Source organism: Sander lucioperca, chromosome 24, assembly GCF_008315115.2.
Source record: "Sander lucioperca isolate FBNREF2018 chromosome 24, SLUC_FBN_1.2, whole genome shotgun sequence".
Lineage (NCBI taxonomy): Eukaryota > Metazoa > Chordata > Actinopteri > Perciformes > Percidae > Sander > Sander lucioperca.
In genome coordinates, this window is record NC_050196.1 from 15831736 (window position 1) to 15857436 (window position 25701).

Below are 25701 nucleotides of genomic sequence, written 5' to 3' on the forward strand. Positions count from 1 at the left end.
ATAAACACAAATTTGTAATTTCAATGCTAGCACTACTACTTGAGTTCACATCAAAATGTAAGAATTATTGCAGAGTAATCATTGACTATGCATGGTTCAGTATAGTGATACAGCATTTGTCCATTTACATAATCAAATTAATGTCATCAAAGCGCTTAAGAGCCAAAGTTACAGGACAAATTTGACATATTGGCAAATAAGACTGCCGATAGTAAAACAAGTAGATAGATACCGCTCTTACCACTCTCATCTCTAGTCTGCTAAATGTGAAGCTACTGCTAGCGGCCAGCTAACTCAGCTTAGCACAAAAGACTGGAAATCCTGGCTCTGTTCAAAGGTATCAAAATATGCCTATTAAAACTTCTAAAGCTCACTGATTAACACTTGACGTGCTGTTATGTGCCAAATGATTTCCTGGCCGGGACCACTAACTTAGTAGAGTCTCTGCTGGTTTCTTGGCAACGGCTCTGGACCAAAAAAATATAGTCCTGGTTTATTAGGTTAGGGTTTTTGACCCCCCAAAAAATACTTTTTTCCTCAAATTTTAAGCACTCAGTTTAATTTGCTTTCTTACCAAGAGTTAGCTCCCTGCTAAATATAAAGCTACAGCCATGGGACTGTTAGCTTAACTTAGCTTAGCATAAAGACTGAAAACAAGGGGAAACTGCTAGCCTGCCTCTTGTCATTAAACAGACTAACATATTAATGAGCTTCAGGTGCTGGTAAAGGTAGCCAGGTAGCTGTTCCTGCTGTTTCCAGTCTTTATGCTAAGCTATAAGCTAACCAGCTGCTGGTGGTCGTGTCATATTTAGCATACAAATATGAAAGTGGTATCACTTACTGATCTTCTTGACAAGAAAGTGAATAGGCATATTTACCAAAATGTCAAACTTTTTCCTCTAAGAATACACTCATACACACAGCATAGGCTACTGGAAATAAAACAAAAGAATGGTATATATGAAGAAATTGAGATGCTGCAGAAAATGCAGAATGTTGCAGTGTTGGACAGTAGATAATGTGATTTGACAATAACATTCAACAGCTGTTTGTATTATGTCAAAACTTAATTGAGCTCAGCTGATCGGAAATGAGAAGACTCAAGCTGTCCAATAGTATTTAGCATCCTCTTAGTAGAACACGCGAGGGATGGTTGAAATACTGAATCATACCAAATATCATCCACACCTCCCTCTCAAATTAAATACAATACAACAAAACTAACTTAGCTTAAGTTTGATGGTCAACAAAGAAAAAGTCATATGTGCATCACCACACCATAAATACATACATGCTGGTTCTACTGAAAACCAGTGACACAGGAATTGTCATCCAACCTGTCCTTTTTTTCCCAAATGAAAACAATTAAGTTGCTGACATAGTCGTGACAATAAAAAGACATTCAAACCCAAAGTGTCAAATCAACCGTATGACAACAAAAAGACAAGATGAACAATCTTGAAAAAGAGACTGAGTGGTCACGTCCGCCCAGGCCCCATGGGTTCCCCCCCCAATGAACCCCTGAACATTCCTTGGCCCAGAAAATACCATTCGGCTTTGTCCAAACGTTTAGGCCTCTTTGCCGCGAAGACTCGGCTTCTTTCCCTCGTTTTTTCGCTCACTCTTAAAGCTTTCACAAGCACCCAAAAACACGAGACGAGGGAAGGAAGCCGAAAGGTTTGGACGCAACACTTGGCTTTTAAGTCCAACTAATTCCTCCCATTTCAGAGGCAGTCCAGAGTAAAGTGTTGAATAGTCTATTGCATGAGCGCCGCGTAGTCGACTATTGTGCTAAATCACAATACTCCTCGTATAAAACAAATACAGTATAATAAGTTAGTAAACAATCATTTCAATTTTCAGTTAGTGTTTTAGCCACTGTTATTCACTAATTCCCATTCATGCATCTATATACTAATAATCGGTGTTGATAGAAGGAAGCTATGTCGGAAAGTTTTTCATTTTGGGCAGGGAGTAGGACTAGACGTGAATGGCCAAAAATGCTGAAAAAGTTTGCGGAAAAGAACGGGAGCACGAAGATATAACGTTGAACACACTGAACAGGTTTTACTCAAATGCACAACGACACAACATTGAACACATGCAATATAAGCAATAATGTAAATATAGGAAGTTAACACGAGAAGGGAGGCTCTAGGAGTGATACCATTGGCTTAAAAGGGTCATGTGATGCAGCAGAGAGTCATGGGTAGAGATTGGATGTGTAAGTGGACAAAGATGCAAATTAGGACAAAAGCAGAACGGTCCAATTTTTTTTCTTTTCAAAATATATTATCAAAATTTGATAATTTGGCTACATCCCACCACACACTCTGCCGATAGCATCACTGCGCAGCTGTAATATGCAAATAACTATGTTCTACAAAAATTCTCGACCTTTTACAAGTACTTTTTTATACTTTTTATATGATGTTCTATGACGCAGCACTGACAGAGAAAGAGAAAGCAATAGAGAGAAAAAGAAGAAATATTAACACAAGTTGTTCCTAATAAACATTCAACATGCTTCAACAGTTCTCTAAAAAACCTAATCAACAGAATTTCTTTTTTGTAATTCCTTTTTTTTTGTTAACTTAATTTGGCTCTCTGAAATAAAAATGAGCACCCAACCATCCCTGACGTATAAACAACTTTGAACCAGGGCAGGAAGGCGGTCAGGGTTTTCGGAGAGCCAGAGCCAGAGTCCGAAGGGCTTCATCAGGGTTGTCTGCGGTAGTCAGTCATTGGAAAGGGCCAAACGGAGGAGCCAGTCAGGGATCTCAGGATGTGGTCATGGAAGATGGGTCGTTCCACATGGCCGCCACGTCTCTGAACCTGAAGGGGATCATTGGAAAGTAAGCAATCATTTCTTTTTCCTACAAGCTGCCTGCATTTCACCACAAATTGGGGCAATCGTAAAGTGATTTTTGTATTGTTTCTTTCAGTTTTCTGTATTATCATGCAGGTGCATATCCACATCTGTACTTGTCTCGGATTGCCAGACCTTCCTCCACAGCGCTGCTTAGGAGGGTCTGGCTAGTCCATACAGCATTCCGGGATGCATTTCTTTAAACCAATCACAGTCGTCTTGGGCAGCACTAAGCGTCGGACGAAGCAACGGTGCCGCAGCAAAATAGCCTCAGGAAGGAACTTGTTTTGGTGGAACGTGTACGTTCAAAAGTAGTTTTAGTCGTGCAACAGAAAACTCAGATTGGACAGATAGTCTAGCTAGCTGTCTGGATTTACCCTGCAGAGATCTGAGGAGCAGTTAACCATAGTCCTCAGAAATCCAGCGCAGTTAAGAACGGCAACACAAAGAAAGAGGAAGGTGACGGCCATCCGGCCCAAAAGAGTGACATCTGGCGGAATTTCTGGCGACAACGGAGCAATCCTGGAAATGGAATGTTGTGGATATAGACTACATCTTTACAAGGTTTCCTTTGTTTCCATTTGACAGTTTTACTTCAACAGTCATTAAGCTCTGACCTTGCATTGATGAGGTACTGGGCCAGGCTGATGTTGGCGGGGGTCCCTGTGATGGTGATCTGGCGCTCCGATGACCCTTCCATAGCGTTAGCAATTTTGATCTGCGCCCCAGACATCTGACGGATCTCGTTGATTTTGGTTCCCTGGCGTCCGATTATGCAGCCTATTAGCTGGGAAGAAAATAGGGACGGGACTTAGGATGGCCAGAATATATGGAAGACACATTTTGATCTGATGCTATATTCAACTGGACTCGCTATGATGCATGCGAGTACGGGCCAGTCATTGTCAGCCATTCAACTTTAACTTTAATACTCCTGACTTTGGTCCAACAAGTCTTTCCCATTAAGGACATTCACTTTACAAAGCCAACTGCCTTTGGCTGTACTTTATCCCTGCTGTGGAGAAGATCTCAATCGTTGCAGCTGATCTGCTGTCAGATTGTATTGTGGAAGCTTCAACAGGAAGCCACATTTAAAGATAATCAACCAGAGTTTTTGACATTGTGGTCCAACATTTGTGAGTTTGTGCTTCGATAGAAGTTAGTTCCCGACCAGTGTTGTGCTTTGTTTCTGTTCCATGCTGCTATTTTGGGAATTTATTTATAATTTAACCAATCATTTAAGAATTCATCATTCTAATCTCTCTGTGAATAGACTTAAATATTCAAGAAGGAGTTTGTAGATAATGTGATTGCTATGTCCCATTGACCTTTTATGGACAAGTTTGCTGTCATGTTTTGAAATAAGTGTATTACTTTCAGTCACATTATATTGCCAGTGGCAGAGAGAAATTGGCACAAAGTGCTGAATGTGTGTGCCAGTTTATCTGCAATAGTGTCGACAATGTTCTCTTTGAATACTTGTGGTTTGCTGGAGGCAAAATGAAGCCTGTTATCCTTTAAAAAAAGGACGCCATGTCAGTTTTTGAACGACAAAGCTTTCATTTTGGGTAAAGGTGTTGTTTGCAGTTTTGTTTAGATTGAATGCTTGCCAGGGAAAATGAAACCTGACAGCAAAAAGCACTCACAAGCAGACATTTTAGACATGACAAATGTACTCACATCATTGGGAATGGTGAGTTCATGAGTACTGGCCTGGTTACTGGCATCCAGACCTGCTGCTGGACACAGGGCGTAGACAGGAAGAGGAGGGAAGGAAGAGGACATAAAATAGAGTTTGGCACATTGAGGGAGTGAACAGCATTGATGAACTGAAGTCCTGGGGTGTTTTCATTCCCTGGCTATTGACCAGTAGCATTTCTGATTCATTGGGAAGTCTGGCTCAGCCCTGAGCAGAGCCTACACTCTATACAACTCCTATCACCTGACAAGTTGAATTCTGCTCTACGATCTGAGGCAATTGCATCATTTAAAAAAAGGATAGGCTACTAAGGGAACACCAAAGAACAAAAGAAACCTCAACATCAACAAGAGCAGACCACCAGCAGGCCATGTCAATGGCAGTGCACCACAGAGACCATTAGGAGGAGTACGACAAGAAGAAGAAAAAGAGTAAGGACAGAGACAGGAAAAGAAGAGAGAGAGAAAAAAGGAGGTAGAGAATGTGTTTGTCTCTAAAGGTAAAAACGAAAGAAGGAGCTTTGGTAAAGAGGGTCGTCGTGTAGGTGGGTACGTACCGGGGAAGGCAGGGGTGGTCTGTCCGAGGGGGGTAAAGGGGGTTTGCTGCATAGCCAACTGGTGGAGCTTGCTCAACTGCTGAGGGGGGGAGGAGGAGGACAGCAGAGCTATGAGGTCATCGTTAAAAACCAACCTTGCGCAGACACGCACACACACACACACACACACACAGACACGCACACAGGTCTGTCGGAAATGTTACAAAAGTAGAGAGAGGATCTGAGGAGAAGTAACAGCACAGACAGGTGATGGACAAAGACCATGAGAGAGAAAGAAGAGAAGAAGCTCATAGAGGACTTGGCCTGAGACTGAAGCGATGGAGTGATGTTGGTGGATAGAATGTACCGGTGAAAGTGCATTCTGTTTTTACGCCCCTAAACTGTGGAACTCATTGCCTTTTGGATATTAGAATGGAAAGCTCTTTCTGTATTTTTTTAAAAGAAACTAAAGACCATCTTTTTATCTGGCTTTTAATTTGGAGTAATGTTGTAATACCATTATTTTATAAAATCATTGGTTTTTATATCATTTTTTTTAACCCTGGTGTTTATTTTGCTCTGTTGGTTTTATTTGTTAATTTTTAACATTTTAATGTCTTAATTAGTCTGTCTTTTTTTTCTCATCTGCGTTTTAATTTTGTTCTGTGACGCACTTTGGGCTGCATGCTTAGGTGTAAATAAAGTTGAGTTGAGAATGTTCATTAATCCTGTACTACTTAGTTACAGTTGCTATGCCTCGTTGTGCTACGTCAAGCATTCCATTCTAGAAGCACACATGCAGCTCTAGAATTGGAAAGTTACATCTAGTAACTTCTGTTGTACAATGATGCCGGGTTTATCCATAGATATAGGTTTATCACTCTAAATTTTGATTAATTTAGGAAACCATGGGTCCTTTATTTCAGCTGCTTGAGTTGCTTAAACAAAAGGCTGTGTCGGGCCTATTGACTTGTGTCGAGCCTATGACTTGATTTAAACGGATGATCTTGATCTATCTTTAATATGTACTTATAGTACAAGATATCATGCTAAAAGACTGAGGCTTGACAGGCTAACAATTGCACCTCATTTTGGAGCAGATCTATTTCTGCTCTTGTGTTTTAGGTTTTCCAAACTCTTTAAGTGCTAAGTATCACTGTCACTGCAATGTGAAGTAATCTGAAGCGAGACAGGCTTGCCATGCCCAATTATGGTTGCGAAGCTGCGATTGGTCAATTGGTAATGTGACCAAATTGGTTGTTTTGGTATATATGGGTGCGATCATTGCTTTATTGCTGTCAGCTTTTATTCACTTTGTGCAGTTTGAAGACATAAAACTTCCTTTTATAAGCTAATACATCACAGTGAAGATGTGATTGTGTAGCGGTTTAACATTGTGACATTGTGAAGGAGATAACTTTTTTTTAAAACCCCCCCCTATAAAGGTCAACTCATCTTAAATCAGCCACCAAAGCAGCTTTTTACTGTTTCAGTCATTGTTTTATTCCAGTTTGTCTTCTGTGTCTGATTTTGAATGAAATGCTTTTTGTCAACTGACATTTAAAGTCTTGAATGTCAGAATGCATTTTAAAGCTCTAAAACAGTTTTTTTTTGTTTTTTTTAATAGTTCCAGCTGCATTACTATAAGGCTGTAACCATAGAAATAAAATGTTCTGATAGAGTATCTTTTTCAAGCAGGTTCCAATTGATAATTATATCATATTAAAATAAAGTGAAGCCACCAGCCACCAGGCCAAGCCCCATGAGGTTTAATGCCAAACAAAGGGCAGGGAGGCAAGAGTCAAAAAAGTTAGAAGATACAGGAATTGCATATCAGAAAAAAAAGCTGTATTAATATTAACAATTAATATTAATATGGGTGGAAAGAGTAAAGAGCCTGCGACTCAGAGAGAGACAGAATGATGGAGAGTGCAGTGTTGACTGGGTTAGCACTCACGTCTGGATGTGGGATGGCGTACTGTCCTTGAATGGTATAGGCCTGCAAACATGAGAAGAGCGTGTCGTTATCTCGTTACATCATCGGAACAAGCCAACAAAAATACTCATGTAATTACATAAAACAGAACATATACTGTATTAAATACATTTTTGATGAGGTAAAACTATTCACTCTACAAAAAAATTGGACTAAAACTTGATTTATTTCTACAACACAAGCACTCTACAGACATGACATAACGGGAACATCATGCACTACGGACTCCGTCATGTCCTCCTGCTATTCATCAATCAGATCCAGTTGAACTAAAGCAATAAGGGACAACTCAGACAGCGGGGAGGGTGTGGGGGAAACCAGAGGAGCGGCCCTGAGAGGAGTAATAAGACTTGACCTATTGGATGTGTGGGTTATAGGGGCCACAGCGGTCAGAACTGAGTTAAATTTCACTTTATCAACCAAGACGGAAACCAGAGCTAGACTGTAACTGGGAACAAAAACATGTCATGTCTCTGCAGGAGGGCAGTAGAGCGGAAATTTAGACATGTAGACATTTTTAAGTGAAAACTAATAACAGAGTTCCAGATTTAGGTATTTTTTGCTCCCTCAATAATGTCTCATGTAGAATTTCAATATAAATGAATAAAAGTAAAACTGTTTTGGCTAACCCACAGCTTTCCTGTGTATTGATGCGAATACTAGTTTAGTTTACTAGTTTACTGTGATTACTCATATATTCTTGGTAAATGGATAATCCTAGCGCTACTGTATAAGGTAACAAGAAGCATGCTAGTGGTAGTCAAATATAGAGTTGAAGCAAATAATCACCCAATTTTTTATAATGAATTTGTTGATTATCAAGTCATATATGAACCACAATGCCAAGATTGTTTTTCCAGCTGATTTTCTTTGTCTTCTGTGACAGTAAGCGGAATATTTTGGAGGTTTTAGAATGTTTTAAAAGTGATTTTTTTTTTTTTTTTTTTTTTTTTTTTTTTTCAAAATTAAAGCTACTTAGGGGAAACGTGAATGTTATGGGGTAAGAATTTGTCTCAAACGCAGCGGATTCGTTAAGAGATGAAGCAATTAGTCGATTCATTGGTTCCAGCTTTTCAACTGTGAATATAGCTGAATTTCTTAGTTTTACATGACAGTAAGATCTTAAACTTTGTTTTGTTCTGTTGGTCAAACGAGCATTTACAAAATTGTGATGGGCATTTCTTTATACTGACTATCCGTAGACCACTAGATTAATTAATTAATAAAATAATGAGCATATTAATTGATAATAAAAAAAACAACTATTTTGTAGCTGCAATGTAGTCAAATATTAGGATGAGGACAAGGCTTGGAGTGGATGTGAGTCGCTGGTCTTTAATGGTGGGGTTAAATTATAAAAAATAAACAGTGGATCCCCTGTCATTCACATCCAGTCCACTAGTTGCCCCTCCTGAGTTTTCCTTCCTTTGCAGGTCACCTGATTTAGCCTTATGTTTGCACAGCTGCTTCCCTTTATTCTCTGCTGCCATGTATTCACCTGTTGCTCTAGTGCCTGGCTCAGTTTTCATAATCTTGCTGTGTAAGTCAATTTACCTCAACATGATCAGGATGTCATGTCTGTTTTTGGACCCAGGATTAAGTTGAACAGATGTGTTGGTTCAGGTATTCTTCCAAAATCATGGTTATTTCTGTCTTGGTAAGTGAGCTAGCATGATGGCATGCAACTTTTCTTTATTTTGACTTGAGTTCCTAAAAGTAAGTGGTTGTGTTTTTGTCCATTTAGGAATATCTCCTAGTCCCAGCAAAAGAGGAACACAAGGATGTTTACACCACCCTTGTTCTCATCAATTATTAGGTAAGTTGGCCAAATTCCCCATTTTCTGTTAATGACTAATGCCGTTTATCCCAGTTCTGGTTGGAGTGGCTGCAGGTGATGGGTGACAGTGAGGGCACAGTAAACAGCAGTGATGGTTTCATGCTAGTAAGGGGGGGGGGCAGTGAGGACAGGAGGAAAAGTGAAAAAACCTGGTGCAACACTAACAGGCAGTGGCTGGTGCTGCAGTAAGAGGCTGAGGTTGGCTGTGGACGCCCCCAGTGGGTCTGCTCTTACCTGGCCACCTGAAAAAATGACAGGGGTGGAGGCAGGCTTGGGGCGGTAGGGGATGGTGGCACCTTTCGGTGGGGACTGAGGAGAGCAAAGGAGGAGAGAGTGGGGGGAAGAAGAAGAAGAAAGGGTGAGATGTGGAGAGAGTGTTAGAACAGAAAGAGAGAAAGAAAAGAAGTTGCATAAAGTGAAACCAAGAGGGACAGTGCCTTAGGGAAGACAACCTGTGACACACAAAAGTGCTCTTCGCTGTGTGTTCATGCTGACATAGAACGTCCAAATCATGGTTCAGTGCCCAACTAAACTTGGATTTACCTGGAACATCACTTTCAACTGGATAATGATGACTCTACATACTGTGTTTTACATTTTTTGAAGTCTACATTCGAGAGACTTACAGTCATGTCACATATCTCCTAGTATCCATGGCTGGTGCCATCATGAAGGCCCAATGGAGAACTGGCTGCGCAGATAGTTAAAATTAATGGTGCAAGAAAAAGAGAGACAACTACAAAGTGTGTAGCCCTTTGATTCAAAGCATTATGACTTGCATGTTAAGGAGAGTCAGCTGAGGCAACAAACAGTTGAGTTTAGGCTTTATTTTACCCTGCAAAATAGAATCCTAATTGTTTGACATGTACCTAGTGTCGGCTTTATTTGTTACTGTAGATAGCTGGGAATCGTGTTTGCAGCAACATAATGAAGGGCAGCTTTCCGGATTTACAAACCAAGACATTAAAACATAAAAAAACAACCAAATGCATCAGTTATTAAATTATATTCACAGAAGATAAAACAGAAATTGACAGAAATTGGTATTATATAATCAGAGAGCCCTTGATTCATCAAACTTTTAGCTGTAATGCTTAAGAACGCCAAACCCAGCTGTAATGCTAGTGTCTGTAAAAAAATAAACGGTATGATAGTATTTATAATGTGTATTATTTGCTAGTGTCTGGGCCCCTATACACAGGCTTCAAAAAGCTTACCAGGGTGTCCCATTTTATCAATATGCATTATGTCTTATGATTGTACTTGTACATGGCTCATGGCATGATGGACAATTGACTGCCTTCTTTATTAAATCCATGTGAGTTTGTTTGGCTGAAAGTATTATAACTGTAGACAAACTACTGTATCTTCCATACAAACATATGTTCAGTGTAAATAAATGTTTCCTTCATGTTCCCCCTCCCTTCCAGTCCATACTGTACCTCAAGCATCACCACACATATCTGTTTGACACACTGGATGATGGCTTCGGGGGCCCCTGAGATCGTCACTGCTCTCTCGGTGGAGTTGGGGAGCATGTCACCTGCAACCTGGACCTGAGCACCTGTGGACTAAAGGTGAGAATGTTTATTAAATGAGGAAATATAAATAAAGCATATGTCCGGTGGCCGAGACGGTTCAACACGAATGCAAAAGCTACAACACGAATGTGTTAGTGTTGTAGTTTTTGTATTTGTGTTATAACGTTTGCATTTCTGTTGAACCGTCTCGGCCACCGTACATATGATATTATGCAGGATTTAAATCTTAAATGCACACTATGTGAACGATAAATAGGAGATTTACAATGACTCATGGCTGCACCATTTATAAAAAAAAAAATAAAAAAAAGTGTTATGGTTGGTGAACTCCCTCCAAAACTTGCCTCTAAAATCCAGCAATAGGGCTGGGCAATATATCAGTATTATATCGACATTGATATATGAGGCTAGATATCATCTTTCATTTTGGATATCGTGATATCGTGATATGACACAAGTGTAATTTTTTCCTGGTTTAAAGGCTCCATTACAGTAAAGTGATGTTACTTTCTGAACTTACCAGACTTACTAGCTGTTTCATTATTTGCTTTTACCCACGTAGTCCTTGTTTCCACATTATTGGTGATCATTTATCAAAATTCTCATTGTGTAAATATTTTTTAGTCAACCCTACAATATCGCCGCAATATCGACATTGATGTATTTGGTCAAAAATATTGTGATATTTGATTTTCTCCATATCGCCCAGCCCTATCTGGTGATATCTTAACTTGTGTGGTATTTATAGCGATCATTAGAATAGAGGAAGGCTTTACCTCTCTCATTTCTTTGATTTTGGAGCCTCCCTTGCCAATGAGGGAGCCACACTGGCTGGCTGGGACAACGAGCCTCAGGGTTACAGGGGGTTTACTGGTGGCTGGACTGTTGCTCATAGAGTTGATTATATCCTGAGGGGAGGAACGACCAAGTGTTATCAGACAAATGCATCAGCGGTTGGTTGTGTAGTTGTAGCCTTGGGGAAATCAACCTTCATGCGTCAGAAGAAAGTGTAGAAAACTCAGTCTTGGATGTTTGTACAGCGTAGTTTTGCTACTTTTACCAAAGTAATTCTTGTGATTCTTTTTAGATTTTGTCATTTACTCTTTCAGCTGTGCATAAATACTTTTAAGTGCATACATGTCAGTTTTCAATGCTTTAAGTTTTTAAATCAATTGTTTAAATATTGAATCTGGCATTTTTACTGCTGCAATGAATGGCTGTCACCTTGGTAATAAAAAACAGTTTTATTCAGTAATCATATAATAATCTGTAATATCTTAAAGATGAGGGGTTAAGTAGAGTAAATCTGGAAATGATTTTTTTTTTTCTCCAAACAGTCATATATACACTCATCCCTTGCACAGGTTCATGTGTAGTGTTTTGGAGACTCTTTGGTTTGGACCAACTGGACACGCCCTGATACGGCACCCAAATCAAAACACAGTATTGGCCCACTTTCAAAGGGTGCTGCAAGGTTAGATCAGCACATTTCTGTCCTACATAACGGTGCCAAGCCTGCTTTGTATTCCATTTAGAGACGAGTCAGTACAGACACTAAAGCATACCGGTGGTGGGATGTAACGAAGTACTCAAGTCCTGCACTTAAGATCAAATTTAAAGTACTTGTACTGTCCTTGAGTATTTGTGTTCATGCCACTTTATATGTTCTATATACTTACTTTATACACTTCTACTTTAATGTAAAAAAGCAAAAGATTTTATGGTTTCAGCTTCTCAAATATAAAGATTTGCAGCATTTTTAATTCATTTTTAATCATTTTGAAGTCTGGACTATTAGTTTGACAAAACAAACATTGTGTCAGTATATTCAGAAATTTTATCAGTCGAATCAATTTAATGGAGAAAAAATCAGCAGGTTACTCCATAAGGCTCCTGGTTTACTGTGTACCTCTAAAGTTCAATATCAGCTTACATAAAGGAAAGGATGATTATGGTTATATTCTATATTTTATTGTCAACAAATCCCATGAAAAAACCACAATGTGTTAGTCTGTCTCTCAGTACTTTGACTTCTCTACTCTGTCGCTATTGGCTCCTACGGTACATGTAAATCTACAATTTAATACAAGTCACAGTCGGACGCTCAGCAAAGAGTACTTTTAATACTTTTAAGTATATTTTCACAGTGTGGTATTAGTAATTTTACTTAAGTAAAGGATCTAATCTACAGTGTATAAATGATAAATGTTATACCTCCTCGAACTTGTAGGCTATCATGGCAAAGGCCTTGAAAATAGCATCTGTTGGCCCGGTGATTGTGACTATGCGTTCAGGGCAATTCCCCTCTGAGATGTTGATACGGGCACCACTCTGTAGGGCAAAAAAACATGATTATGAGACCCAAAACACGTATTAGGAGTGTTAACAATAATGCACTATTTGCAGAAAAGTTCTACTTACGTCTTCTCGCATTTTCTTCACCGTTTCTCCTTTCTGGAAGTAAAGAAAAACATTAATCTGTATTTCCCACAGGCGTTAGGATGCTTTACATGGTCTGCTTGTTGTGTCTGTGATATATACCTTTCCTATGATGCTTCCAACCTCCTGCAGGAAACACAGACAAACAATGTTAGGTGTTTTTTTTGCCACAGGAGGCATTGTAATGATTTATTGTCTTCTGACAGAAGGAAATAAAAGCAAAAGCAAAAAAAAAGTAGCAGGAGCCGAGAAACCTTGTATTTGTGTTTTTGGTACCTTGCCGTGCATCAGCAGCCTGATGGTTAGGGTCACATTCAGTCCACCTTCTGATTGGACCTTAATGGGCTCCATGTTGGGATTGGATGTGAAGGAAGGGGCGTGGTCACGTGAGAGAGGAGTTCAAGGGTCAACGCGAGTGTGATGGTGGGAGTCAGCCAACCGGTCACCTGCCAGATAAGAAAGATAAAGACACACACCGGCTGAGATTAGGTTGCTTTTAATCTTCAATTTAAGATGGTTAGCAACGAAAATATAGTGTGGTACTTCATTTGCAGGATACTCTGTGTTTACCCTAGCTTTGAAGAAGACTTGAGTGCGCGTATTTGGCAGGGGGTTTAGGCGTCCTTGTGCATTTTTTATTAAAAGAAAAAGCAATTTCCCCATACATTTTATGTCTTTGTGGGATTTTGTCTTTTTGATCATTTTTGTTTTCTTTGGGGTTGTTTTGGATCTCTGTTTTGTGTCTTTTTTTGACATCATTTTGGACCGTTATTATCACCATATCTGTGTCAAAACGTTGGAAAAGCTAAAGCAGATAATAAATAACACTCAAAAAGCTTAAAGACAAAACCTAAAGCCAAAAAAGTCTGACTACAATCATTAGATCTGGGAAAAGTCTTTAAGTCACATTCATTCTGCGTAGGTGCTGCCCCAAATAGCTCGGGTTCTGCACCTTAACCTTTTAAAGGCAGGGAAAACCCTGACTCTAACGCTAATTCTTTCACACTTTTTACCTCCACTTTAAGCTTGTCGCTCCATAACGAGGACAACTTGAATAAAGTGTGACTGAAGAGCTTCCTGTTATACAAACGGAAGATTACCAACTGGGGACAGGGGCCCTTGGAGGCTCCTGGTTTACTGTGTACCTCTAAATATCAGCTTATATAAAGGAAAGGATAATTATGGTTATATTCTATATTTTATTGTCAACAAATCCCATGAAAAAAACCACAATGTGTTAGTCTGTCTCTCAGTACTTTCTGACTTCTCTCCTCTGTCGCTATTGGCTCCTACGGTAGATGTAAATCTTTAGTTTTTAGCAAACAGTAGTAAAAAGGGAATTTATCTGGGACTATTTTCAGCTGTGGATTAAAAACCATTTGGTGGTGTTATGGGTATTTCTAACAGCAGTGCGGTGTGTGTGGGATTGAGTCAGTGTGTGTGTTCATGGTAATGAAGGAACATGTCACCCAGTGGCTCACTGATGGGTTTTTAATAGTTTTTGTACAACAATAGAGCTCTACAGCACAGAGGAAGATGATATATCAGGCTGTGGTACACACATCACACTTGTTAGTGGATACATTCACTGTTGGTTTTGGTCTTTTCTTAAGAAATATACAGAATATCACCAAACATATCCTTTGTTTGGTCTTGTTTCATTGACCTGTATGCCCTGTCTAAAAGAGGGTCATCAAATCTAGTATTAGGGACTTTATTCTTTCAATGTTGTGCTTATGTTGCATATTATAGTGTTGTTAATCAAATTATAACACAGCAAACCTAGGTCCTTGTAGCATTTGTAAGCAATAGCATAGAAAGAGTGAGGAAAAGGGGTTAAGGGCCCAGAAATCACAAGATGATAAAATTCTTTTGTAGGATGTATATGCTCCAACAATCTCGGTTACAACCAAGTGATGTCTCCGTCCACAAAGCCCGATGCAGTCCACAACAGTTTGCAGTAAAAGCCATCGAAATGTAGGTCAGCATATGTCTCTTCAGTCACGAGATGAGCCATCCAACGTTGAGCGCCATATTTATTTTTATCAAGCCCATTTCAGCTGGAACCCGTCTAATTCTGGCTGACAAGTGATGTAATGACTCAAACAAGACTTCAGTTAGGAGAGCGGCCACAAGAGGGCGCCGCAGTCCTGCCAGTGGATCAGGACTGGCTGATATTAATCTGGGACACATTCCAGGCCACATGTGCAACATTTTTGGGGAAATAAATCGGTCAGAAATGTCTTTAAACTGATCAGACCTTTTATATTGTGAGATTTTAAATTCGCTACTAAATTGTTTTAAATTGAAAAAAATGGTTATAGATGAGTTTAACTTCTCAAATGATAAAGAAAATTACTATGAATGAAGAATTAATTAAGGAATATGATTAATCCTGCCAGGCAGATTCTGTGGTTACAGTGAGCTAACAAGGAGATAACATTAACCGTCAGGAGTTAGACAATAGCCCTTAAAATGTGAATTAAAATTAATTACTATTAGATATTTCCTATTTTTGTTCTATCCCAAGAAAAGAGAGATGCAGACACATTTTGCATTGCCACACCATGAACCTTCACATCTAATGCCACAGTTTGCTACATTTTGAGTTTGATAGAATTCTAAAACGTGGAGGGATCTGCAGCACTAAATGTGAGTTGAATCAAAAATCTTTTTTTTAACGGCCGACTAAAAGACAATATGTGGAAAAGAAAAGCTCCTGATGTAGCTGACTTGACTGAAGAGACAGATAAAGTCACCATCTTCCAATCAGACGCATTGTTGCTATGTGGAAATGGAAATATCCCTCCTTTTTTTTCTTTTCTTCCCTCCCTCCCTTGTGTGATCACTAGTTAGCTGACTGAATCCACACAATGGGACAGACTTGATCACCCACACAATGAGCCTGATTTAACAGCTTAACTGAATGGTGCTCAGGTTGGCTACACAACTATCTTACGTACAGTATTGGCTCAGCACTGTGTCGGTTTATGAGACAGGTGATGATACTGCTGCTACATTACATGGCAGGAAATGCTTTAATGTATGAAACAAGATGGGAGGAGGCCTCGGGGAAGAGGCCTCAGTATTATATCTCCAACCTGGCCTGGGAACGCCTCGGGGTCCCCCAGTCGGAGCTGGTTAATGTGGCTCGGGAAAAAGAATTTTGGGGTCGCCTACTGGAACTGCTGCCCCCATGACCTGACCACGGATAAGCGGACGAAGATGGATGGATGGATGGGTGGATGGATGGATGGATGGATGAAACAAGATGCCTAACATGTTGAGCCACTGAATGTTATTTCAGTGCTTTAAGCTAAAGGACAAAACATGACATAAGTTTAGGAATATTCTCTTTTTTCAACAAGGATGTCATGTTGTATTCTCTTGTTAGTGTCATGAACCATGCAGGAAAAGCATAACCAAGTTTTACTTTAATGTAAAAGCAGCTGCAACTAACGGCTATCTTCATCAATCAATCAGCCAGTTATAAAACAGAGAAAGGCAGCAAATCCTCACATTGAAGAAGCCACAGAATGATTTGTGGTTTTGTGTCATAAATAACCTGAAAGAATGAATCCATTATCAAAATAGATTCTGATTTATGTCAAGCTGAGAAGTTTTAGAGAGGATTCACATTTTGGTTGTTTTGTCTTTAAAACGTCAGAAAAATAGGGATCATAAATTCCTAAAGCCTGAGATGACGTCTTTTAAATGTTTTCTTTTGTGTGACCAACTGTCCAAAGCCCAAATATATCTAGTTCACTGTCATAGACGGCTAAAGAAAACACCCCAAATTCATATTTGAGAGGCTGGAAACAATATTTAAGAGGCCGTAGGAGTCCTTTTCATCGATGAAATTACTGAGCACTTTGTATTGTTACATAACTTTATTTTTATATTGTGTAAAGGCAAAGAGTAACACATTTATGCCTGTGAACTTTGATATTTTCAATCATTGACAGTGGCACAAAAGAACTTACTTTCACTGAGCTAAAATCACTTTTCATGTATATAGACTCTGTTATAGTTTAATTGTTAACATGTTTCTGCTGTAGCTGTGTGTATAAATATCAAAAAAATAGTTTTACAACCTTGAACCGTACTATAATATTTTAAGGAATTATTATGAAAGATTTGTACATTTTAATGTTTTTGGGGTTTCCTGGCTGCTTTATACTTGACAAAATAATAATAATTAATAATAATAAATTGGATTTACAGCTGAGTTTGTGCTAAATAAATATAAAACCATAAATGTGGGAATTGGGACAGAAAGGGGCTAAATAAAGTGTGAAAGTCTGTAAAAATGACCCTGGAATCCAGACGACTGAACAGTTAATCAAATAGTTGCTATGTTGTTAACATATTGTGAGTTGTTAAAAAAAAAAAAAGAAGGCATTTTTCTTTGCAAGAGCATGGCGGTTCCATTAACCACTGGCTCCAGAAATGATTCCTCCTCTAATCTGCGCTGCATGCAGAGCTGAGAGCGGAGGGATGTGCTGGTTGGAGGCCAGCGGAGGTTCCAGAGATAAGGACAGGGATTCTGTTGCCAGCTGTCTCTCCAATCTCCCAGAGGAGACCAGATTACATAAAAAGCCTTAATCTGGGTTTAAGAGCCAAGCCAGCGGTGCAGGTCCTCTCCAGGGGCAGAAGGGAGGGCAGTAAACATAAAAAAAAACCTCTAAGATTGACGACAGGATTCAAGCTCACACTGATAGATAGTACAGTATTCATCCCCCTTTTAAGGCTACAAATTGAGGTTTTAGAAGTGCTTAAAGAACAGACTTTCACTCCAAAATGTCTTTGGCTAAATAACATTTGTACATGCTTTCTCATTTCTATTTTAGAAACACTGAAGCCTGTTCCTACTTCCTCTGACTCCTCTGACCTTTTCTGATTCTCTCGCTTTCACAGTAATGAATAAACATGTCTTCAAAGAGCCTCCTTTTCTGTGATTAAAACCGAGAAACTCGACTGTAGATTTGGGTCAACAAAAACGAGTCTGTTGGACCTCAGAGATCAACGAGGTCAGCGTTAGGAGCTGCGTTTGAATAGATGTCCTCCCAGACTGTATATTGCTCATACATCCAGTAGCATAATAGAATTAGGTCAAGGCCCCGTGAATCATTTGCCCCAATGGGCTAAAACCTTCCAGCTAATCGGCAGTTTTTGTTTTTTATTTTAAGGCATGAATTTCTGGCTGCATTTTAAAAGCTACTAACCATCCACCTAAAAGCTTATATTTTTACTAAACGTCATGCTCTGTGGCCACTTCTGATCATTTCAAACACATTTCCCATGCATTGATTTTGTAATTGTCCTCCCTGTGTCTCTGTTAATCAGGCAGGAAGTTGGAGGGGGAAATGAGGAACACAGAGGGACGGCAGGGAATTTTTCATGACATCTGATAGAAAGTGGGTCATGCTCGGTGTTGCAGTGCTGCTAGCCTCCTCCTCTATGGCGGCTATTGAATTAATCACGCTTTACGCTCGGCTGGACAACGCAGTGCACAAAATGGCTCCCCCCTCCCCTTGCCTCCCGTCTCTCCCTGCGTCTGCTCGGTGCTCGCCACAGAAAAAGACTTGTGCATTGCTCTTGAAGAACTTGAATCTAAGGTCTTGTCTCTTTTTTATCTTTTTGTATACTCCCTAACAATGAGGAGATGCTGCCCTTGTGCAGAGCCATTGGGGTGTAAGTGATGCAAAAACACTCAAAGTGAAGTTGAGGGACGATGTTTGGTGCGTGAAAGTGCATTTTGAAGATGCTTTGGTGAGCAGGAAAGCTGGAAAGGGCTAGGGTTATTGATCATTATTGAACACTGATGCTATTCTGAGTATATCAGTATTTAAAAGACATAAAAATGGTCGTTATTTATAAAATATTGAGGATTATCAATTGTTCTCTTGGCTTTGACAGAAAGAAGGCAGGGTACAGGATACAGATATGGAGGTATCTCATTACAGCACTCCACTGCATATAAAATGGTTACTGTTCCCTGCACTCCAGGCCGAGAGCCGCTGCACAGCTGAGAGACAGTCAACTCGCTTTGGCCCCTTTTGACACGATCCACTTCACTCCGTCTAGTGTCATGTGAGTTCGGAAAGTGTTTTAAAGCATGAAAAAACTGGCAGCATGTATTTCAAAATTTCAAGAATAAAAGCAAAAAAGTTCAAGACATATTTCTCTTATATCCTGACACCTTCATTTGTCATTTTGAAAAAATAAATGCCCAATATATTCAGTTTTAAGTCTTTTTAGATGCGTATGTGGACAGGAAACAAATCTAGCGCCTCACATAAAGGTATAAAATGTGGATTACTCGATTCTGAAGCTGTTGCCGTTTGCCTTTCAAGATTTATATGATGGATGGAGGAACTGCTACAACCTCCACCGTGTGCAATTTTGTTCATTCATTTACATTTTGTGACATTTGTAAATGTGTTTACTGCTCAAGCTACGCATTAAGTTTTAGTATTTGCTGCAAATATTGGATACTTAATGCAAATAATGATCATTTTTTAAATGAACCAAGATTCAGTGATTCCATCAGATCATCAGGGTAAATTTAGACAATCATATGACACTAAAACTATCCACTGAAACCCCAAAAAGCAACTTTAAAAAATAGAAAATTGAAAGAGAAGAAAAGAATTAATGAATTTAAATTCCCATGCATGTTTTAAACTGTTTTTTTTGTAGTTGTTTGAAAAAAATATAGCATGTAAGATAATTTTAAAATAAGATTAATTATGTTGCCAGACAATCAGTTCCAGTGTTAACAGAATAGCTGACAGAGAGAGACATCTGAAATCCAGTAAGGAAAATCATTAAATGGACGACCGGCAGTCTAATCTAGGCCAAAGCCGCTGTCATCTGTTCCATCCTAATCCACATATCTACAGATATGTCATTATGATGTTTTGATATAAAACCCTCCATGACTGTCCACCGGAGCCTGGGCAGAAGCTGCGTGGCCGAGGTTTCACTAAATGAATCTGCAGTTGAAGAGCAACATGTTTCATGCGTAGCAATATTGAACAATAGATTTCAAGTGAGTCTTGTTTTGTGTATTTTATTATGTGTGGTTCTTTGTTTCTTCAATTAGAAAATTTGACATAATGCATTTTAATGCAAAGTCTCGGAGAGTTTTCCTTTCAGTAAACTCACTAAATGTGGTATTTTAATGTCGCTCTTTATGGTTAAAGTTTTTGTGTGAGGTGTCAGTCTGTCATACTGCTGAGGAGACTCGCCCTTAAGAATAGTCCCAATACATCCCAAACTAAGTCAGTCTGTACTGTTCACATGCTACTGAATGAGGTGTCCAACTTGGAGCTCCGTGACCTTTTTACAGTTTACAACTTTTTTTAAGGATTCATTCAAGCGTCCACAATCATTTAAAGCGACGGCGTAAATTTGAGAATAACTTTTATGGAAGCAGCCGTTTCTTCTTTCTTCTTCGTTTCTTCTTCTTAGAGTTCAAGGTAAACCGTGTACAGCTATGGTTCTGCCTTTCTGAAGGTTTTCTTTATATTTGCCAGACTATAAGATAAGATAACAGAAAACTTTTTTAATATTCATCACTTTTTCTCTGCTAGTCTTGCTTGCCAGCTCCATCTCCACAGTGCTGTGGAGTAAAGTCTGACCCCTCCACACACACACTCCTGGATGGGAGAAAAAAACGCTCTGGGTTGTTTGTGTTTTTTTTAACCAATCACAATATTCTTAGGCAGCACTAACATCCGGACGCAGCGACGGTGGCTCTGCTAAATAGTTTCTGGAAGAACTTGTTTTGGTGCAACATTTGCACCCCACAAAAGAAAACGCCACATACAATATTAAATGAAGTTACCTGTTTAATACAGTACCGTGAGCTATTTAAATTAGCTGATACATGGTTAAACCTCATTAGCTCTTATCCTTGTATCGCTGTGTGTATTTTGTCCATAGCAAATCCCACCAATCAGTCCCAAAATGTCCCAGTTAGAGAGGAAATGCCCTAAACATATTTTTTGTAAAACTTTACAATCATTCCCCGAAAGAACCAAACAGGCCTGCCTTGTTGCACGATCCAAATTTTCTTAAAAACTTGACATTTTCAGCTAATAACTTGCTAGCTTGAAGTTTGTTGATGTTTCCCGAAACCAACCGAGTTTTGCAAAGCGAGGGACATCTGAGAAAGATCTGGTGGCGACTGATGCTCCGGCGATTATCTGGTAAATAAATTGTCGTCGATCCAGACTATTTCTCTGCAAAATCCAAGCCCCTTTCAAAACCTTTCTAAACAAATAAAACCATGGTGTGTGGTGGTAAATATATAATATGCATATAGCACTTTTAAATGGGAATGGCTCTATGGGATTAAGTACTGTATCTTATCCATGCTGTCCAATGCTTACATACTGTATGGTAGTACATTTATTTTACTGTACTGCGATTTAAACAGTCACAGTAAATGAACTGGACCTCCAAAAAAGGTTTACTTGTAATTCAGCCAATATGTTCGACCCACGGCCGAGGAGATCTCCTAACGTACATGTTTGTGCTCCAATTAAGGGTGAACAAAAGGAAAATTAGCGTGCATGTAGGGCAACAGAGGGGAAGCACAGAGAGTGACCTCATTGATCCATATGTTTTCACACAATCTGTTCAAAGCATCTCAGTTCTGCATGAAGGAACTTCTCACTTTCAGGCCTCTTTCAACTCGTTTTTGACAGTGAGAAAACCTCTTTAGAGACAAAGTTTATGACAGGGAAAGCAACAGGGATGAGGACATCTGAGGAGCAGGAGGAGCAAAGGGTGAAGGATAAATAATTTCTGGCGACCTGTCAGAAATAGTAACTGTAGGCAGATGGAGGAGAGGAGTTCCACTGAGTCCTTAGGATTTGGCCCTCAGTTTACTGGTATATGAGCAGCTCTCGTCTCGTCTGGCGCAGGCTTTTGTTGTATGTGGTGCGGTGTTGTGCGGCGAAGTAGGGGGGGGCGTCTACCCCCATCGGCCTTCCTATACGCCACTATGACAGTGCTCTCAAGAGCTGTCAGCCCACATCAGCTGCCCAGCATCCTGATAGCTCAGCCTAAATCACAATCAAAACTGTGGCCCCCACATCCTCACCGCAACCAGTCAAATCAGAGCAATAAAAGGACAAATGAGACACAGGGACAAACTATCACCAAGTAGCTTTAAAAGTACCTCGGAGTACTACGTGTTGGCTTGAAATAGTCCAGGGGTGGGGGGAGTTTCCAGTGAGTCGGTGCTGGCAGTGGCACAGTGTAAAGGGCTTTACGATGCAGGCACACCATGTTGTGCTGGGAATGCGGTGCTAAGAGCTGAGCGTTAAGTCGGCCATTTTAGATTTGCCACAATTTGTAATGTGAGATCACTGCTTGTCACAAAGTCATGGCTTCCATATGCAAAGCTTTCGCCGAGCAGTCACACAGAACGGGTCCACAGCACGTCCCCTTTTCTTGGGTTTACTGTCATTCTCACCAAACCCCTTTCAGTCATTGCTCTATTTTAGTATTGTCACCTACATCAGGAGCAGAGATTTGTGAGCACCCCAGACTTTCACTGCTCTTTACCCAGACAAAGGAGTTATATATCGGCATGTTACAAGTCGAACACAGCGTTTGAGGTAATGACGAATGACATTTTTGGTCCATAACTAGCCGAGAATAAGGCCATCAGGAGCGCTATTATCAGTGTGACGATAATTGGAATAATGGTCTGGGGGGGGGAGGGGGGGCTGATGTATCAATTCCACTGACCATCATGTTATCAATCCTACTGCGAAAAAGGTCAGTCCAGCTTCATAGTTTGCAGTAGATGAACAGCAGTTCTTCCAGTTTATCCATTTGTTTCATGTTCCTTGTTTGGGGAAGATTCTTCAACAATAAAACCGCTCATGCTTGAATCTAAGCCAAGACAATGAACACCCAAACAATGATAATCAAGAGACCCCCGAAAGCAAAATCGACTGACCATAAAATTGACTATTCTCTGGGGGAAACCAAAATATTTCCACACTGTATGCAGTCGGCTTATTTGGGCGCGCGGATAACTTCGGAAAATGTTAACTCAATCTACTTCAAATAACCAAATTAGATAGCGAGTCAATAAGTCGTACTGTCACAGCTCATTATCAGGATGATAATTATTCTTGACGGTGGGTAAGTTATCAAGTTAATTAATTATTGAACAGCATTACCCGGCTCAGCATGGACCTGTATTTATTGCAAGTTTTCAACAGTTTAATGCTTTTGGAAGTCCGGAAACAATGTTTTCTAAAAATAAAAAATAAAAATTACCCATTTTAAAACTAGCATCCTAGGAAATAATGCACACGTTGATGTAGGATTTACCAAATGATTCTCCATAAGAGCCATAAAAAGAGAGTTTACCTTTATGTAGCGCAGGATACAGTAGATGACGTCCACTTTTGGCGTTGCAAGATTAAAAATTGCAAAGGGAAAATATTTTTTTTCTCCTCTTCGCTCTGCCCACGACAAACGGTGCCACCCTATTGGTTCGTACCGCAGGGTCACATGAGCGACCAGAGGAACACGTGACACTTCTCGAAATTATATGATGAAACGAAACCGACTGGCATCCTCAAAGAGCACACTTTTAGTTGCTGCGTTGCGATACTGTTTTCCGTACTGTTTGGTGTCAAGTGTAAATAGGCCGAATGATGATAAGTAATCTGGGTGACCATCACCCACCTTCCTGTCTGCCGCCCCCCTTCCCTCAGCTGCAACAAAAGGGGGCATGCCCAGTGAGGCACGCGGGCATTGTGGGGGCATGTCTGGGGATGAGGTGGTCTGAATCAGAAGTATTGCCTCCGGGACGCTCGTCTATCAATGGGGAGGGTCGAGCACCCCCGAAATCCACCAAGCTATCGTCCTTGTCTTTGTAGATAACAATCGACACAAAAATAACCCAGCTATGTTCAAATATCTTAGATTTAAAAAACTGAAGTACTGCTGCTCAAAGTTATTTATGTGGAGCCTCACTCAGGACATTTGAGGAACTTTTTGATGCAACCAAACACCTCAAAAGTAGAGGTCAAAGCAAATGCACAAACACTTAGACACAGTGCACAAACACGTTACTGTGGCATGCATATCCTCTGCAGCCTCTATGGTCCTCTGCTTTTTAATCTGCTTCTATCTGTGAGTGTGTGTGCAGAATTACAGAGCTTTGGAGGCATCTCATCCAGATTTTCCAATCCAGCACAAATCCAGCCCTCATGTCAGATGGACGGTTGTGTGCAGAGCTTAATCTGACATTATTAGGGTTGGATGACAGCAGAACGTTTAAGGGAGCTGCCAGGGGAAAGCAAACAGTGGGGTTATGCTGTCTGGATTAGGGGCAATGCAGACAATGAACAACGGGTTTCACCTCGACATTCACTGTCAAGTGTTTTCATATAGCACAGATGCTCTCCCTGCAAAATCCAGTCCTATATCAGACTAAAGGCTCTGTAATGAGGCTCTCACTATGCATGTGCTCTTAATTATTTGTACCTATACAACAACATGGTAACCATGCCTTTACCTACCCACCCGACTGTAAAATGGCCCATGGGATAAACTACAAATAGAGCATTAAATTTGCTCCACATTGAATCGTAAGAGGCAGCGCACGAGTGTGGTAAACAAAAGAGAGCTGCGTGTGGCCGGGTTAGCTCAGTGGGTAGAGCAGGCGCACATATATAGAGGTTTATTCCTCAACGCAGAAGGTCCAGGGTTCGAGTCCAACCTGCGACAATTTCCTCCATGTCTACCCCCTCTCTCTCCCCTTTCATATCTAGCTGTCCTATCCATTAAAGGCAGAAATGCCCAAAAAATTATCTTTAAAAAAAAAAAAAGAGCGCTGTGTCAGAGGAAATCTGCTTTATATTCAAATGACACTGTTTCTCACCTTCCAACCTAATACCAAGACTGGTGGCAGCACTGTGGAAAGAACACTAGTTTACACAACATTCTTGTATTGTAACTGAGTAAAATCTAATATTTGTTAGTGCTAAATGCGCTCTGTCCTCAGTCTTTGAGAAATGACATATCTGTCAAATGTTGTTTGATGGAGCAGTATTATTGATGTAGAGGGCATAGTAATCTAAATTAAAAAAAAAACTAAAATAATAAATCATTATCCACTGAATTAATTGTATTTGGGAGCTGAAGATTAAACCTTAAAAATAAATACAATGGTTTGATGGCAAAGCATTCTCGGTCAGGCCCTTTTTAACAAAGCACGTCTATGGGTCAAAGGTCAAATTGCTTACCGGTTAAGATGTGGGGAAGCTCCTTATCAGGAGAGAGGAGGTGCAGTCTGGGAGTTTAGGACCAAGATGGCAGATTGTGGGCACACTAAGGGCTGGGGCAGCTCCTAGGGTCCTATAAGTGGACTAACCCCCCCCGCCCATGGCCTCCAGCAAGGTGATGAACTGCACAGACCCCCGCCCCCCCCCACCCCCGTTACCACCCTACTCCTACTAGAGCATGTCATCACAGCCACTCGTGTCCTGTCAGGGTGCCAGGGTCCTAATGGAGGCAGACGGGCGTGAAGGAGAGCGCGAGGTAGATCAGTGACTGCCAATCCAAATGATTGTTGGATGCAGGAGAGGGGCGAACAAAAGGGGGCTGACTTGACCTCATTCGTACCATTTTAGTGTGAAAATTAATGAAAATGTCCACTGTTTCTGGAATTTCATTACATTTTTTAAGTGGTGTATTCCATTGAGCAAAAGTCTTTTGGACAAAGTCAAGTAAAATTGGAACAT

General features: G+C 40.2%; 1 protein-coding gene and 1 long non-coding RNA gene across 13 annotated transcripts in view; one reads left to right on the forward strand and one right to left on the reverse strand.

Annotated features, from left to right (window-relative positions):
• Positions 1–10474, forward strand: part of LOC116044522 — a 23355-nt gene extending 12881 nt beyond the window's left edge. For both annotated transcript variants that reach the window (XR_004103694.2, XR_004103693.2), the window contains exons 3-4: positions 2663–2855; positions 10367–10474. This is a non-coding gene — a long non-coding RNA (uncharacterized LOC116044522). The remainder of the gene's footprint in view (positions 1–2662; positions 2856–10366) is intronic.
• On the reverse strand, positions 1352–25456 carry LOC116044503 (poly(rC)-binding protein 3-like). 11 transcript variants are annotated; one of them, XR_004896622.1, is made up of 13 exons: positions 23318–23588; positions 13193–13362; positions 13019–13042; positions 12899–12931; positions 12692–12808; positions 11254–11385; positions 10379–10507; positions 9102–9245; positions 7061–7102; positions 5125–5200; positions 4550–4608; positions 3487–3649; positions 1352–2835 (listed from the first exon to the last, which is right to left on the reverse strand). XR_004896622.1 is itself a non-coding variant. In XM_031291762.2 (13 exons), exons 2-13 carry the CDS (start codon positions 13265–13267, stop codon positions 2781–2783), a joined length of 1059 nt encoding a protein of 352 aa, XP_031147622.1. In that variant the 5' UTR covers positions 13268–13362; positions 25204–25456; the 3' UTR covers positions 1352–2780. The 11 variants fall into 11 exon arrangements, 8 of the variants coding, with proteins under 8 accessions (XP_031147622.1, XP_031147625.1, XP_031147624.1 ...); XR_004896621.1 differs by having other exon boundaries at positions 4550–4605; positions 5125–5203; XR_004896620.1 differs by having other exon boundaries at positions 5125–5203.
• Positions 25457–25701: the final 245 nt, after the last annotated feature.